At 34.2% G+C, this 19,358-nt stretch overlaps 1 protein-coding gene across 3 annotated transcripts in view; it reads right to left on the bottom strand.

Annotated features, from left to right (window-relative positions):
* Positions 1-19,358, bottom strand: part of LOC126776840 (peroxiredoxin 1) — a 229,877-nt gene that overhangs the window by 1,422 nt on the left and 209,097 nt on the right. The window contains exons 1-4 of one of the 3 annotated variants that reach the window (XM_050499690.1): positions 14,589-14,726; positions 5,215-5,355; positions 1,343-1,482; positions 339-507 (exon numbers count right to left, since the gene is read on the bottom strand). In XM_050499690.1, coding sequence (XP_050355647.1) covers positions 339-507; positions 1,343-1,482; positions 5,215-5,345 — 440 coding nt within the window. In that variant the 5' untranslated portion in view covers positions 5,346-5,355; positions 14,589-14,726. Of the gene's footprint in view, positions 1-338; positions 508-1,342; positions 1,483-5,214; positions 5,356-14,093; positions 14,118-14,588; positions 14,727-19,358 lie in introns of those variants that run through there. The other 2 variants (XM_050499682.1, XM_050499698.1) reach the window with 2 other exon arrangements.

Below are 19,358 nucleotides of genomic sequence, written 5' to 3'. Positions count from 1 at the left end.
ATTTCATCGGATGCATGCAGTTTTTTCAGAGATTGATTAAAAACGTGTACTTTACACGAAATCTATAGTGCTTGCCCAGTTTGATCCCGCTATCATCGCTTGCGACAAGTGTTCTGTCAACTAAGCCACCCCAGCTCATCAGACCATATGATCAGATGGATAAAAAAGAGTAACTACAGAGTTTCTTGCGGTTCCTTTCGGTAGCATCTACATTCCGAATCATTCACTTTATATTTAATTCAATACTGTAACATGAAGATTCAAAAGTGCGCTTATAAGCCCCCACTTAAACATAGAATAGATTAGATCTGATCCCCCAGGTGGTGGGGGGGACTCACCGTCCCACGGGCAGGTCGTTGATGGTGATCTGGCGCAGGTTCTGCTTGTCGTCCACGATGAACAGCCCGCGGAAGGGCACGCCGCTCTCCTCGTTGAGCACGCCGTAGTCGCGCGCGATGCGGTGCGACTTGTCGCTCAGGATGGGGATGTTCATGGGGCCCAGCCCGCCTGCCAGGGGAGCAGACACGTACAGACCAAGACGTATTGATGTCGAGTCGTATGTATAAAATTAAGTAAAATCTACGAGAACATTGACTATTTTCTTATATTCTGTTGTCATATATAATATATTTTTTTCCTTTGTTTCTTTGGTAACTAATATATAACCTCTCCTTTTCTGAGGTCGATTAAAAACAATACAATAATCGTTTAAACAATGCATAAAATTGTAACAGTATTTATAAATATTTTAAATTAAAAAATAGTAAAGTTAAATAAATTGCAGGACACAGGGGAAATAAATTAATTACCATAAATAGTGCAATCAAATTAATGAATTGGTAGAGAATAAACACTTCAGGTGACCCACTTGATAAGAAAACCTTACAATGTTTTATTATATATATTTTTTAATCAAGTTAAAAGGCATAATACATATTAACGTTGCATACGTAAGTAATAACAACCCAGAAATATGTCACAGCCGAGCGAAGGTCTCTTACAGATTTAGAGGAGCATATTCCATCAAGTCACTGCACGGTTACGTACACACGTGTCAGATCTTTACCCTTAAAAACATGCAAGTTTCCTTACAATATTTTCCTCCACAACGGAGCACAGGATGTATTATGAGCACTTATTGAATGCAGAAAAACTTCGCATTTGTACAGATATCCCATGTATGAGAAAAAGCCCTATACGAACTTGAATGTTGGTGATGAAATGTCTTGGAGCTCCAAGCACGATGGTATTATTTTTTTGCACCGTCTCTGAAGTAATTAGACAGAGAAACACCCTCCGACCCCCCTCCAGCTACAAAGGTGTAGCCAGCGTGGTCACTCACCCTGCTTACGCGGCGTGTTGACCCAGGCGAGGTGCGAGAAGTGCGAGTCGGTGGAGGCGGCGATCACCTCGCAGCCGATCTTGCGGAAGTCGTCGGCGCGCTCGGAGAACGCGATGATCTCCGTCGGGCAGACGAACGTGCTGGAGATTCATTAGTAAACTCGTTATTATTATTATTGGATATTTCAAAACCTAGCTTACGAGACATTTTTAAACTTCTTTAGAATATAATACCTATGTTGTGTTAATGGTATGTTAACATGCAAAATTATCATTTTCTTTAGCATTTATTATAACATTGTGACTGCTTCGTTGGTCGTGTGGTATATCCACAAGACCAACGAAGCAGTCACAATATGATACAAGATATAAGACCGGGGTCCTTTTTCCAAACCCCAGGTCGGCCCTATAAAAACATTGAAGAAAATTGTCAGTAGCAGCTCGGAGTCTGAATGTTGGATATCCTGTGCCTCGAAAAAAGACGTGAAACCGTTGTTAACCCAATTTTTATATATTCGTAGACAAAGCATTTATATTATATACATTATTCATTATGTATAATAATATTCATTTAAATGCAGCGAAAACATTGGATTACGTTTTCAAGTTTCAGGAGTAGCGTTTTCTATCGGAATAACGAGATAAATGAGATAAAAACAGTATCTTATCTATTCAGTATCAATTATTACTTGAAGCCGTCAACTCTAAATAAATTTAATACTTAGAGAATTAACCCATCGAAAATGAGATACGATTGTTGTTTTTTTTTTAAATAATAATACTAGTAGTCTCAATTTCGTTTAAAAATTATGACTTTGTTGGAATTTAAAATAAATAACTAAATCGTCGATTGTTTCCCAACTTGACACGTAAAGTAATATCTTTTTGGTCTACGAGTATCTACGCATCTGTGAGATGTGTCTATAAAGCGTCATCCAATATTTAAAAAACTGTAGACGAATCAAGTATAATAAAATAGGTGCTACATCTTAAACCGTGTCGATGCTTAAGATTAGGCAAGTCAACGGTCAAACGCTTGCCTATTAAGTGTAAAAAAAAAAAAGAAAATAGGTGTGTTACTAAATTTAACGTGAAATTGTAGGAAACCGGTTTTAATATAATAAAGTTTTTGTTTTTAAATATAAACAGGATAGGCAGACTGGCAAGTAGATAACCAGATAGCGAAAGGTCAGTACTGTACATAGACATTCCTTACATCGCTAATGAACCACCAACCCTGGGACCTAAGATGTCCCTTGTGCCTGTAGTTACACTGACTCACCCTACAAACGGTAACACAACAGTACTCAGTATTGCTACTAAGATGTAGAACTACCTGCTCATCGCTTAGATGAATATGTTCTATATATAGATGGAGATAGAGTACATATTCTACATGTATGTTATATATATGTTTAGATGAGTGGGTAGTACCTACCCAGAAAGGTAAACAAAGCCACCTAAAATGTATGTCATTAATATAAGTCTATAATATGCATTATCATCATTTTCGTAGGCGTCAATTCTTGACGGAATGAGGGTGTTGTGCTACGCGGATGACACCCTCATCACGGCGACGGGGCAGACCTTTCAGGAGGCGGTCCGCCTGGCCGAGGTCGGAGTATCGCTCACGATGGACCGGATTGGGATGCTGGGTTTGAGGGTCTCTGTCACAAAAACAGAGGTCCTCCTATTCCACGGTCCACGTCGAGGGGCGTCTATCACCGTCCAGGGGACGGTGATTAAGGTGCAAGCCCAGATGAGGTATCTGGGCCTGATCCTGGACGGAAGATGGAGCTTCAGGTAGCATTTTGTCCAACTCGGCCCGAAGCTCATAAGCGCTGCTGCTGCCCTGGGCCGCCTCCTACCCAATGTAGGAAACACCATGTCGACGTTTATACGCTGGCGTGGTACGCTCCATAGCGTTGTACGGTGCACCCATTTGGGTGGATGCTCTCACCGCTCGTAACAGAGCTTTTCTGCGGAGGCCGCAAAGAGTCATAGCGGTGAGAGTGATACGTGGGTACCGTACGGTGTCATGGACGGCAGCGACACTTCTCGCGAGCGATCCGCCCTCTATACATTTTTTATATTAGTCTCGGGACATTGTTGTACGATGTTTTCAGTCCGTGACAAACATTGTTACAACTTAAAACAAATTAGAAGCATTATTTGCTTGAATAAGCGATATAACGATCAAACAGTTCGGCGAATAATTTAAAGTTAATATCAAGTCGCTTCGAATTTAAAATGTCATTGCTCCCTGAAGCGTGAAACGTTAAACCGGTAACATAAACTATTTCAATAACAATTACTTTTATGCTTTATTAATTTTTTTATTAATATAATTCATTTATATGTTGGAATATCTATTGCTTTGGCTTTTCACCTATGAACTGTATTTAAACTAGTTATCCCGCCCCGGCTTCGAAAGGTTCATATCGTAATTCATAATATTATAATTATAACGGTCGAAATAAACGGACGCCAGTATAACTCGCAATTAGGGTGATTTTTCGTCATTTCAACAATCGTCGTTGATTGACGAGCCGGTTGGCGTGGTTAGTGGATGTTTGCCTTCCACGCTGAAGGTTGTGTAGTATATCAGTTGTCTGGTTTCCATAGTACAAGCCCTGTACAAGCTTAATTTGGGATCAGATGGCCGTGTGTGAAAAATGTCCCAGGATATTATTATTATTTCAAAATAACATGAATTATACGCCTAAACCTTCCTCGTGAATCACTCCTTTCATTTATGAAAACCGTAAAAAAATATATCCAGTAGTTTTTTTTTTTTACCACCTGATGGTAAGTGATCACCAACGCTCTTAGAAATATCAATCATCTTACATAGCGAATGCGCCACCAACCTTGGGAACTAAGATTTTATGTCCCTTGGGTCTGTAATAAGACTGGCTCACTCACCCTTCAAACCGGAACACAACAATATCAAGTACTGCTGTTTTGCGGTAGAATATCTGATGAGTGGGTGGTACCTACCCAGACGAGCTTGCACAAAGCCCTACCACCAGTAAAACTTTTTGAGAAAAGTTTTTGAGTGTATAGACGCGGCGGGGGACTTTGTTTTATAACATGCAATGATACCAGTTGATACTTATTGATAATTAAGCACTTATTAGTATCATAAATAAGTTATACGATCAGAGAACAATTCCAATATTTTACATATGTATTATTTAAATAATTTTGTTGTTTGTAAATTCACTTGGATAGTTCGAATTAATTCTTAACTTGACTGTGAACTATAGATAATATATATTATGGAAAAGATGAGTTGTCTATTCGAATTTATGATGCAATCAGTAAAAAATCGTTAAAAAATCTTTTTCATAATGATAAAATATGTATGTTTGTGTGTTAAATCATACGCGTGAAACATTTGACCTTATTACTCTAGATATAAATTACATTTGTCACTGTTAAATTACGATGTTTCTTAATGTTTTACACTGTTTCTTATTAAATATAATATACAAACAAAACTGACATCTTCATATGGAAAAATATAAAAACTTGTTAGTTATTAGTAGTAGTTAGGTTTCGAAAAAAAAATAAATAAATTAGTATCCATTTTAAAAAAAAAACTGCCGTCTTAACAAGTATTCCATATTGTTATAAATTTATAATAATTTGACACACTATATCAAACTTAAGATAATTACTTCGAAATCAAACTGATACAAAAAGTTAACCTTTAGAAGCGAAACCCTAAAAAATGTACATTAAATTCAAATATCAACGAATATCGCATTACAATCGAAATATTTCCAAGTAATCGATCGTTAGTCGACAACGGTTAATGCGTTCACTGTCACGTTAATCTATAAACAAACGTATTCGGATCGTACTCACAAATCGAGCGGATAGAAGAACAGTACGACATATTTCCCCTTGTAGTCGGAAAGCGCAATGTCCTTAAACTCGCCGTTGACGACAGCGGTCGTCTTGAACTGAGGCGCGGGCTTCGTCAGCTGGAGGGGCATCTTGTTGAAACTGTAATACAACAAACGGACACTTTATTTAAGACTGTTTACGCTTCCGCTGTTCGCACCATCACCCACCAGGCCAAACGTCGAGTTGACACAGTATTATGCACAAGCGTGATCACACAATGACGGAAGCGGTTCCGTCATTGAACGGGTTTTAGTGGGTAACCTTGCACTCAGCGACGAGCAGCACCTTTCATCCCCTTATTTTGTTTTACTTCGCGTAAAAGCTTTTCTTACACTAACAATCTGTTAATATCCCACAGCTGGGCTAAGGCCTCCTCTCCCTTTTGAGGAGAAGGTTTGGAGCTTATTCCAACACGCCGCTCCAATGCGGGTTGGCAGAATACACATGTGGCATAAGTTAAATGAAATTAGACACATGCAAGTTTCCTCACGATGCTTTCCTTCACCGTCAAGCACGAGATGAATTATAATATTTATACTTGCCCGGGTTTGAACCCACGATCATCGGTTAAGATTCACGCGTTCTAACCTCAACAAAAGTTTTTTTTAGCGAGAGAAAAATCAATTGACGCCTTAGTACGGTTTACATGAGCTTCAAAATGTTGATGAAGTCGCTGGTAATATTCGATATATTACCAGCGATTTCAAATTATTATCGTCTCGAACACAAGATTTACTTTTCATTATCATTAGGAATATTATTTAATTATGTCCAAGTAGGATAAGACAAGGTTACTAACTAACGACATAAATTTACTAACGACAAGTACAATTTTTACTTCAAGTTACGAAGCATTTACTATAAAATATGTCAACAACCTATCTGATAAAAGTATTCCTTACATAATACTAATGTGATTGAATGTATCTAAGCTATATACAAACGTCAATAATAATTAATTAACAAGTGCTAGAATTTCCAACAATTACGCAACATTACCTAAGGTCACACCGACGCTACGTTTAATAATAAAACATGCGTTTATCTAAACGATACTGGCATAATATAAATTATATCGCTTACAAAAAATATACCATTCAGACTATATCATACATTTACGACTTTCAAGACTACTATAAAAGGTAATAAATACTTTATACATAGGTATTTTCAAAGATTCGATCAATAATATTATATATATTTATATTATATATATTGCCTCGTTGGTCTAGTGGGATGTGAGGCCGCAGACCCGGAGGTCCTAGGTTCAATTCCCAGGTCGGGCCAATAAAAAATTATTAGGTGTTATATTGTGTATTTGTGTGTTTTATATTTTGTACGTCGTATCCGTGCCTCGGAGAGAACGTAAAGCCGCTGGTCATGCGCCTGAACTCTTTCCGTTCGTGTCGGATTGCCGTCCCATCTGGTTATGAGAGCTAGGAAATAGTGAGTGCATCTGTGTTTGCACGTGCACACTTGTGTAATATATTATCTCCTGGGCAGTTGGCTAATCTCATATGAGATTGGCCGCCGTGGCCAAAATTGGTCTGGAGGACATTATTGTTATTTATTATACACTTGGTATGAATACAAAACAAAACTGACTTTTGGAATAGAAAATGTTGTTGTTCTCAAAAGATCTTCAATGTTCAGAAACATTGTCATTAAATATTAACCCTAGATATTACTACTTATTAGATTTGGTCAAGTCTAAAAAAGCCGAGATGACTTAGTGGTGAGAACGCGTGAATCTTAACCCGACGATCGTGGGTTCGAACCCGGGCAAGCACCACTGAATTTTCATGTGCTTAATTTGTGATTATAATTCATCTCGTGCTTGACGGTGAAGGAAAATATCGTGACGAAACCTGCATGTGTCTTATTTCATTAAAATTATGTCGCATTAATTGTCTCGACCAATACAACAAGCAACATACAAGCTATAATAATTTCCTTTCATTTACTTGAATGGCAACAAAATAACAATTTAATAATATTAGATAAACTTTTGGTTACAAGATTAGAACACTTTTTTCCCGGGAGTATATCCCTATCCTCGTCCAAAATGGCTACCCCCTCTTGAGTATTAGAAAATAAAACAGATCGATCAAAACCCAAAACTTTGTTATAGGTTGTCGGTTATAACAAAGTACATATATATATATATATATATATATATATATAACATTGTTAGTTGAAGGTCACAATAGACTTTCAAACCTCAACGTAGACTTTTATTGTATTACAAGATTTATAGCTGTATAGTCATATAACGACTTCCTAGAGTCTGAAACAAATGCATTACAAAAATCCTCTAATCAAAACAACAGATTCGACTTATCAATACCACCCAGGATTTTAATTACATTATACGATTAACTCGTTGCACATTTATATTACGAACTATTAATACATCTTTATCTCAACCGACACGAAAAAACGCTAAGAACATATGAATTTAAAAATGTATATAAACCTGATTTAAAAATCGATGTTTTTCGAATAAAAGAAAAGTAATTGCCTGTGAATGTCCACAGCTGGGCATTCCTTCACCGCCGAGCACTAGATGAATTATAAACACAAATTACGCACATGAAAATTCAGTGGTGCTTGCCTGGTTTTTCAATCTACGAGCATTGGCTAAGATACTCGCGTTCTAATCACTGGGCCATCTCGGCACAGTATTATATTTATAACAACTATATTATATAACGTTGATTCTTTGGGCGTGTCTATTATTAATATCGACTTATAAACGATATTTTTATAACGTATTCTAAAAGAACGTTATAAGGAAAATTAATAAAATTATCATATCCTATTAATAACACAAGTCGTTCAAATTCATGAATGATTAATGGAAAGAACGAATAAAAATAAATTGTTTCGTTTTGTTAAAAGTATAAAAAGAAGTTATATCATATTATTTAGAATAATATTTTTTACATAATTTACTTTATTATTAATGTAATATATATGTATATAGTAAAAAAAAACCTCACATAGTTTTACATAATACTACCGTACGTTACGTTATAACAATTTATCGAACAATTTCCTGAATATTTAACGAACCCATTATATGTATCATGCCTCTTGTATTCCGTTCTTAATAAGAGCACGCTATATGCGTGCCTCCCGGTATACCTCCACAGCTCACGGAGCAATTTCCCGTTACCATTGTACAAGTAGTCGGTTAAAATCCCACAGTTAAGCATGTTAGTTAAGATGGCTTCGAGGTTACCGACCCTGGGAACATTTAATTATCTACATTATTTAATCAATAAAATGGACAAAAGATTTCTTTCATAAAGGATTGGCGCTTATTCAACTATATTGCTCCAATGTGTGTCCCTATACCCAGCAAGACCCCATATCATACAAGCCTAGTAATTAGTTCTAGATTTGTTCTATCGAATTTAAATTTTAAATCTGAATTTGATTCGTAAGAAATAAGAGTTATTCTCTAATATAAGACAGAAGACACCATACATTTTAATATATACTTAGTTCCATCTTTGTTTAATACATTTTAAAATTATTATATATACTTTAATCAGGTGAAAACTCAAGTTTTGCTCGTATACTTGAACCCACGACCCAATCCGTCAAGACCCATATGTTCTATTTCATTAATGAAATACATAAAACCCACTGTTCTAAGTATATTCCACATATTTAATACATAATGATATATGAGCTCGAGCAATCGTTAATAGTGCAATGGTTTCCGTGCCACGTAGCGATGTAAGAGTCGCAGGTTCGTTCCCGACCCCTTGAGCTATGGATTTTTTATTTAATAAGAATTGACATAATAATTTAACCGTAGTACATAATATACGAAATCGCGCGTTGTCTTTTTATATATTATTACAAAATATTTTGCATCGACGACCTTTATTTAAATGTTTAACATAAAACATTAAAAAAACATATTCTGTAAAGTCACAGTCATGTAATTTTTTATGTATAGATTGTATTATTAAACCAATTAATTACAATTATACATAACAATTATTGCGCCAGATAAATGAGATAGCCGTGGAACATTGTCTCGATAAGTTATTTAAACCAAAATTAATAAAATATCTGTTATTTCAATATAATTGCTTTCACATCTCATTTACTGAACCGATCATCGTGATATTTTGTTTACACTTGTCAGGGATTCAGAGGACATAGGGTACTTAACACCTAACACTATAATACATTCTTTGAGATTTCAACCACTGTGGCCGATTAATTGGAGTTGAGGATATTACAATTGGGATGATGATATTAATTGTCAGATTTAAAGAAATACAGAAATATGAAAATTTTGTTTTTCTCCTTGATGTTATAAAGACGTAATTGAATAACGTCTTAACTACTCAACCGATTATCGTGAAATTTTACATAAACGGTATCAAGTGTACGGAAAAGGACAAAGCGTACCTCCTCTACGGGAGGGCCGTTCAGACCAGCAAAGCCGCGTGTTTCCAACTAGTAAGATGATGGTATGGTTTAGTCCAAAAATACCAGCCTATAGATTACCTCCTGCAGGGTTAAGGCCTCCAGTCCTTATGAGGTTTGAAGCATAATCCACTAGTACAATACGGCTTGGATACACATGTGGCACACTTTCATCCGACAAATTAAGCACAAAAATTTCAGTCCAAAGAACATCTGACATGCGATATATAAGATCATTTTCTTTTTTTTTTTTTAATTATATACAATTATAAGTGGCAACGAACAATTATTAATATTAATAGCTATTCAATAAGAATGGCACGATGTAATATCAAATATTCGAGCTGAAATCATAGCAAATCCTCAATAATAATTTAATCCTTAACGTATTCTATAGACATAATTTACAATCCATTACACACATTAATATCTTAATACGATTTCTAGACGTAACAATGAGTACGCTACAATTTATCTTATCCGTTATGTATCGGATGATGCCGCACATGATATAAAACAGTATGTACGTACAATGAAGTTATCGTTTTATTATTTTACAATTACAATTAAAAGAATGGTATTCAAATTAATTGAAAAATATATATCTGCAAGATTACTTGAAACTAGTTTCTTGCCCGGGTTTGAACCCACGATCATCGGTTAAGGTCCACTAGGCCATCTCGACTGTACTAGGGGAGGTACGCTTTGTCCTTTTCCGTACACTTGATACCGTTTATGTAAAATTTCACGATAATCGGTTGAGTAGTTAAGACGTTATTCAATTACGTCTTTATAACATCAAGGAGAAAAACAATTTTTTATTTTTCTGTATTTCTTTAAATCTGACAATTAATATCATCATCCTAATTGTAATATCCTCAACTCCAATTATTCGGCCACAGTGGTTGACATCTCAAAGAATGTGTTATAGTGTACAAGAGTCTACGCAAACTCAGGTGCAATTTACGCCCTCACTATAAGTCTGATGGCACGGCAATCCGACACGACCGAAGGAAATCAGGTGTTAGACCAATGGAGTGCAACTATATCAACTTTCCACTCCGTATACTGAATAAAAGATTACAAAAGATATCATTTGAAATCAATAATTTACGTATTCTTCTGGTAAGTGGTAAGTAATGTCTGGGACATGTCAATGTATTGTCTTGACCGCAAAAGTTATAAATAAACAAAATTTTGCAATTGATTTGACGAAACAATTAATTAATAATCTGTAAAAAAAAAATTGTTACTAATTACTTAATTTCAGTCAAATTAGCATACAATACCACTATTGATTAAATAAAAATGTTTTTAATAAATTAAAGCAACGGAAAACTAGTTATTATACAATTATCTATGCGAATATTATAAATGCGAATAAAAAGACATATGTCTACCTATATTTATGTCTTTCTGTTACGCTTTCACGGTCAAACCAATGAACCGATTATGATGAAATTTTGTATGAAGCAAGCTTGTATCCCAATGTAGGATAAAGGCTGCTTTTTTTACCTAACACGTGTACCCCTGCCCCCCTCCCTAACTCGAAGACGAAAACTTGTAATAAATCTCTCTAGAGCAAATGAATTTAAATTCGTTTAAAACATACACACAAATACGTTAAAGTCAGTATACATAGTATGCTCTACCATGTGTATTGATTACGTGTTTCATACAGTAACAGTAACAGCCTGTTAATGTCCCACTGCTGGGCTAAGGCCACCTCTCCCTTTTTGGGGAGAAGGTTTGGAGCTTATTCCACCACGCTGCTCCAATGCGGGTTGGTAGAATACACATGTGGCAGAATTTCAATGAAATTAGACACATGCAGGTTTCCTCACGATGTTTTCCTTCACCGTTAAAGCACGAGATGAATTATAAACACAAATTAAGCACATGAAAATTCAGTGGTGCTTGCCCGGGTTTGAACCCACGATCATCGGTTAAGATTCACGCGTTCTTACCACTAGGCCATCTCGGCTTTTTTCATATGACCTTGGTAAGTGGAAAAAATGCGCTTATTTGTACCTACAAAATATAGTATGTAAAGGAATGCCAAGTTATTTAAATGATGAAGACGCATCTATGCAACTGAGCTCGAGGAAATTACCTATCTAAAGCTGCAACTATACCTTTTTTAAACAGTTTTATTTAGCTCGCCCTGTTTGTTATTTATTTATTTATTAAGTAAAACTAATTTAATCAATAATTTTAACAATTGTTGCATATGGGGTTGAATAAACATAATGTTACACGATATTGTGTAATTAAAACTTCGATGTATTTCAAATAAGCATTATATGTAAAATACTGCTTATATTTAAATAGTAATTTTGAGCATTTTACATAATCAAGACAATAAAATGAATATATTTTAAATTACCAAACGTAATATTGATCTCATAAATTAGGGATATCAAAATAGTTATAATGCATATTTATAAGCTACTTAAATTTATAAATACTTTACTTACTGACTTAATTGGTGGCATATGGAAAAAAAAACTTTTTCGGAAATTTATTGTATTGCTACCAGCATAAAAAAATAAAAAACTTATATACATTGGTTATTTCAAAGATGTTTAAAATACACTTACATCATTTGAAATATAAAATCAAGTTAGAAAAAAAAAATTTGAAATTTAGATAAGGAAGTAAAAATAAATATACCGGTTGACTGTAAGTGGTCACCACTGCCCATAAAGATTGGCTCAGTAGGAAATATTAACCATTTCTTACATTGCCAATGCAACTTGTGAACTAAGACGTTATGTCCCTAATGCCTGTAGTACACAGACTCATTCGACCCTTCAAACCCAAACACAAAAAGACAAACTGCTGTTTTTAGAAAATCTAATGAGTGGAAGAAGTTTGCTTCAAACTGGTTACTTTTGAAGTCATAATAATAAAATAAATTATATCTTAATACTACACTTCTCATTTCTACAACAATCTACGGAATATACTATTCAATATGAAATATAAAAATTAGTACACTAAATAAAGAAATAAAAGGTCAATTAAACCTCATGGAAAACGGTCTCATCATCGGTAAAAGATGTTCAGGCTTATTGAGGTCCAAGCTATCAATCTCGTCCCCACGACAGTAACACTTGTGTTCCATAGTCATCTCCGTGTTTGATACTTGGTGATTTATCTGTTCATATTGATTTAGATATGTGATTAAATTTATAATCAATATATAAAAATACAAGGAAATAGGAACTGTCTTTTAAGTGTGTAGTACATTAAGTATGCCCTTATTATATAGAAGTAAATAACCAATACTATATTAGGTAACTATTCTGTCATATGTAACATCTATATAGCGAGTCAAAACCATGAAGACACACCCCACTATAACAACTTACATTGCACACTTGCACTGTAGCAATCGGAATAAGAGTAAAGATTGTCATAATGGATTAAACTGTCAATATGTGAGGAGAACGTTTTGAATATCAAAATAATAGCAAAATGTCTGAACATTTAACATTTTGATAAGTATATAATGACATTTTTTTAGACTAGCAATTGAACCATATAATGGATAACTATGGTTGGATACACTGAAAGTAATATTATCATTGTTGTACATTATTTAATTCTGTCAAATGATATAGACTATGGAGAACACATCCGATCTCGTATACTTGGAGTGAAGAGGGAGTATCAAATCTATTCTCTGCTCGAGATGGTTTTAACTTATTTATCACACAGCTCCAACGGTTTGGTGGTGTTCATATGACACACAAGCTTTCTGACAACTCATCACTAAAGAGCAGGGAAGATTTAAATTTAACTACTGGGCCTGCTTTGTGATAATATGACCGATAAACATATGCACACTTTATACCATTGTTGAGAGGTTATCTTTTTGCTGTTTGCCTACTACTAAATAAAAGACAACATCAGGATTGGTTTCTTGTATTGTTTTGTAGGAAACAAATATATTATTATCCAGAAAACTGATCCCTAACTGATTAAAAACTTCTTTTAAATTGTTGAGACAAAACTGAAAAAATTTTTATCATCTTAAAACTATAATACTTTGATGATTTATAAGCGCTTATTATGAGTAAAATCATGCCAAATAATCATGCAAAAATAGATATTTCAAAATGAATCACTTTTCACTTGCCTTAAAAAAATAATACGTCTTTTTTTTTAAACTACCGTCTTATATCCCAACACCTAAGCAACATCCTCAATTTCAATAGAAATATAATTATACAACAATCACTTAGGAAATTGAATATCAATAGTATAACTTATTATCATGAATATCAGTTAAAATAGCTTGCCTGCGGTCTTTGCTAAGCCATTAGTTACAACCTTGAGCCGATATATAATCTTCGTTCATGCACTTCTATACCACTGACCTCTCAATTAATAACTTTTTGGCCGAATTCCCATTCATTTCATTGCTCGATTCACTGCGTTCTCTTTTCCTATTCAAACCTTCTTGCATCATCTTAATCTTTGACCCTAAACCGATATTTTAAGTTTACCATAAAAAAACTATATCTTTTTTAAAATATATTCGCAGTTACCGTATTTCATTCCTTTAACTGAATATTTCGACGGATTTAAGGTCGGCTTCTATTATCACGCTACCTAACTCTTGCGCAACGTGGTGAATTATTACATGACTAATAAAAATAACGGTACTTATTCTGAGGTTCAGTTATTAATGTTTAAACTCGAGAGTGCCACGATTGTGCAGGACATATTTTTATTCTAGATGGATCTATCTTATATTCGAATGAGGAAATTTATAAGTGGACTTTGCCTCATATTGAATATAACATTATCAAGCTTATTGTTCTTCTTGAAAGACATAATTCTGAATAGGTAAGATATAAAAAAAAACTTACATGAAAAAAATAGAGGTCGCAGAAAATCAACTAAACGTACCACGAACAACGGCGTGAAAATGACAAATGAGAGCCGGCCGGAACAACGGAATAACTGTACCCACAGATAAGATAAATCATGTTTTTAAATACTACAAAATTTATAGTAAATAATAAAAAGATTTTTCATACCTTACATAGTAATTGAATATTTCTTTATGTTTATATTATTATGAATGAATTAGTATACAAATATCTCGAGATTATTTATTAGGTCTACTTATTTCAATTTATATTTTAAGACTTAGTACACAAAGCCAAAAGAAGATGGCGCTGATGCAAGATTTAGTTGATCCACTACTAGGTATTTTAATTTGTCTATTACGAATTAAATGACTGTGTTAAAAGTTTGACGAACTTCGAGGTGATTTAATATTACTGTAGCGTATAATTAAAATAAATATCAAGGTAAATAAATACAACACACAATATGTACTTACCACACTTTCGTCCATGGTTTATTTTAAAACTACCTACGAGTTCAAACGTATAATTAAAATAATTGAAATAATGTTGATGTAGTGTTTTATAAGTGGGCAAATTTATGCAAAGACGGATTTTTTCGTCATTTTACAAAAATGTTAACGACGATATATCTTTCAGATTACTTATAGTAACTATTTTTATAGCTGGAAAAGGGAATAAGAACAAGAACTGTAGTTTAATTGTTAAAAAGTATTAATCCTTATATTATCGAAATAAATAACTCATAATACGTGTTATTTATTTTATTAGATATATTATATCTAACAATTTTAAACGTTTTATGTATATAAGCATTTCCTTTTAATCTTTACAGTTCGAACCGGTAGTTTTAGAAATATTACGAGGTACCTACCTATTTAAATTATATCTTACAGCCTTAAAAAAGGCACACATAAAAAGTTCTTATTTTAAACATACGAAGTTGGGTCGGGCAACAGCTGCTGCTGTATAGTAATAAATATATAAATTATTTATACTTAAATATTTAATTACATAATTAAAATTCTTAAGTGTTTGAGATTTATTAGAACATTATGTAATTTATAAAGTTATTTGAGAAGAAATTAACCACCATTTGAAAAGTTTGAAAGATTTAGAAACATTTCTTAATTTAGACATTGTCCGCGCCATCAATACCGGCTTCAATTTCGAAGTAAGATAGGTAAGTATTCGCTTTTATAATAAATGCGAGCAGAATTTTAATTTTGGCTATAAAATTATAATTATTTATTTATCAAAACATTTAAATATAATTACGTAACGTAATTAAATATAATTACGTACGTTACTTAAAATACAATATACAAATTTATTGATTCATACACAGGATATATAAGTTAACTGCCTTGTTGGTCTAGTGGTTAGATGTAAAGCCGCAGACCCGGAGGTCCTGGGTTCAATTCCCAGGTCGGGCCAATAAAAAGTTAATAAAAGTATTGGGTTTTTCTGTAAGAAAACTCTCAGTAGCAGCCCGGAGTCTGGAAATTGGAAGTGTGCCTCGGATTGCCGTCCCATCGGATTATGAGAGTTAGGGAAGAGAGAGTGCACCTGTGTTTGCGCACACACTTGTGCTCTATAATATCTCCTGCGCAGTTGGCTAATCTCTCTTGAGATTGGCCGCCGTGGCCGAAATCGGTCTGGAGGACACTATTTATTATTTATAGAAGTTAAATTTCATGTGACTATTACATTTATACGATTGTGTCATCTTTTTTTCGAATTGATTGTAGCTATTGGCCAAAATGGCCTCATCAGCGTGACCGGGAGGGGGACGAGTCTTAAAATACTCAGGCGGATGTTGGGAGCCCACTTAAGGGCTCGGAATACGATTGTCCTAAGACCGCCTCCTGTAAGGCCGGTTGAGTGATCCATGAAAAAGAGTAACTATGGAGTTACTTTTTGGTAAAGATAAACGTAAAACCTACTGTTCTACCCGGGGGTAGCTTAACATTGAATTAATTCCTGTTATATGACGATTCAAAACTTGAAAAGCATGTCAACAGATTTTGATTTACGATTTTGGACCTATTGTTGCTATTGTGTCTAGTGCGAGTTTTTTACTTACTCGGTAGTGTTGACGTTTCCTGCAATTTGTATGGAATTCTGATCATTGTTTTAGACGGCCCTGTTTTCATTCTCCATCCCAATTATCGCAAACGCTATTTAATAAATAAAAAAAATCGCACTGTGTTTTCCTGATAAGTTATTCATGTGAGGTTGTTTTTTTTCATCTGTACGAAAGTGTTAATAATATCTCAATTCGGAGCTGGATTTAGAGGTCTGGAGGCCCTTGGTCAACATAGGACTGGAGGCAACTATTTTCCAAATAAATTGAACAATTTTATTCCATTCGGTTTCAATAATAATTTATTGCAGCATAATTGTATATGATTACATCTTCATAATATCTTACATTAAATGTGTATAATCCTTGAAATTGGGATATTTTTTGTTTTAGAAATTTATATTGTGGAGGCCCAGGGGCTTGTTCCAATTAAATAGTTTAAGCAAGTTCCTGTCAGCCGTCAATGTCAGGTAGGATTAGCAAAATGTTAAAAAGAAAACAAAATACAGCGATCATATTCTATTTCAGTAATATCTTTTTCGTGTTGCACGTATGTTACAAATGATATATAGCTTTGATAGATTATTTATATATAATAATATATATATATTATTTATATATATATATATATATATATAGTATATATATAAAAAATATATTTTGTGATTTGTTTTCTATCAAGAATATTTTATTCCTCTATATGTTTGGCAGTGGCCCAGTGGTTAGAACGCGTGAATCTTATCCGATGATCGTGGGTTCAAACCCGGGCAAGCACCACTGTATTTTCATGTGCTTAATTTGTGATTATAATTCATCTCGTGCTTAACGGTGAAGGAAAACATCGAGAGGAAACCTGCATGTGTCTAATTTCATTGAAATTCTGCCACATGTGTATTCTACCAACCCGCATTGGAGCAGCGTGGTGGAATAAGCTCCACAACCTTCTCCTCAAAAAAAAAAGGGAGAGGAGGCCTTAGCCCAGCAGTGGGACATTAACAGGCTGTTACTGTTACTGTTATGTTTTTGATCAATCATTGAAAATATAATGACTTTTGAACACAATATTTTATTTTTAACTTCGAATTAGATTTTCCCCATACAAACTATACTTAACTACAGGCACAAGGGACATAACATCTTAGTTCCCTAGGTTGGTGGCGCATTGGTGATGTAAGCGATGGTTAACATTTCTTACAATGCCAATATCTGGGCGTTGGTGACCACTTACCATCAGGTGGCCCACATGCCCGTCCGCCTTCCTATTCTATAAAAAATATTATATTTTCAAAAGCAGAAGCCAGTATCTGACTATAATAGAAAAGCTTTCAATATAATTCATAACAACAAGACAGATAGCTGGAGGGGCGGCTTCTTACCGTGTTTACCTACTAAAGAAAAACCGATGTTTTTACAAACATGACCGACTAATTTATCTCATGGAGACAGTTTTATTAATTAGTATTTTTTTCGTATACGATCAATTTTGTTTTCTTAACACATTAAAGGTAAGAAAATGTTGACATCTCTCTTTGACCAACTAACGATGTAATAACTAAATGTCTACATAGGGCTCAGTAGATATATAATTTTTGTACTTAATTTGTATTTATAAAAATTCAACTCGTCTCGTGAAAGTAAAGGCGAATGTAGCATATTATGTTCATTCATATTAACATCAATATAATACATAGTTGTACACATTTAATTGAGAAATTCTTAAAAACTCTGTCTCGTAACCTTATGTACTATATATATGTCTTATATATACCAACAAGACATCATATTATGACTATGTATGACAGTGATCGATCCGTGCCGAAGCTTCACACAACTTTTATTCAGTATTAGATTAAGCAACAGCATAATCTATTGATGCCAACATCCCTCAACGACTACGTCCTGAGCCGAGGCGGGATCATAAGAGACACCCACGGGATGGACGTCACTAGAAGGCTCAAGTTTAAAGGCTTTCAAGGTTTCAAGGAATCTAGTACTCGCCCCATGTCTGGTAATGCTGAAAAGGCCAGGAGGGGCAACAGCATCTATTCGATAAGGAAAAAAAAATCGGGTCCAACTAAACTAAGAACCATCTAGATAACCGCATTAGGACAAAAAAGTATTTCCTCAAAATTGTTCAAGCCCTTTAGAAGAATGATTACGAAAACAAGAATAGAATAGAATTTTATATATAAAGAATGAATATTCAGGTATTTTTTGCAATAGACTATAAAGAAAAATCTTTGTGTTTCGAAAAAAAAGTAGGTATTCAGTTAACCGGTTACAAAATACACTTTCAACTGTTAGTTTCGAAGGAATGTAGAATCCGATAAGTGTTAATTGGGATTCCGAATGTATCCAGAAAAAAATCCGAAAAACGAACGAAAATAATTATAAAATTCACTAAAAATAAAAGCTGCGAACTGTAACGGCCAGTTAGAGCGCACCATTGTGTTGAAACGGGATCTTCTCAATTGCTTGCTTCAACATGGATGTTTTTTTTTGCTTATATTTATCTTTGTTTAATTTTAATGCATTCAAATCGTTATTGTCCGGTTTCTATATTCAAAACGAGATCCGTTATGCGTATAAATATGGTTGATTTGTATACAAGGGGTAATTCCAAACAAATCATTATTCATATATATGACAAGATCGGGTACGGATGTACAATAATAATTCGT

The sequence above is a fragment of the Nymphalis io genome, chromosome 2 (genome assembly GCF_905147045.1).
Source record: "Nymphalis io chromosome 2, ilAglIoxx1.1, whole genome shotgun sequence".
Lineage (NCBI taxonomy): Eukaryota > Metazoa > Arthropoda > Insecta > Lepidoptera > Nymphalidae > Nymphalis > Nymphalis io.
Note: the sequence above shows the minus strand (reverse complement) of the source record. Positions and strands in the feature narration are given on the sequence as shown.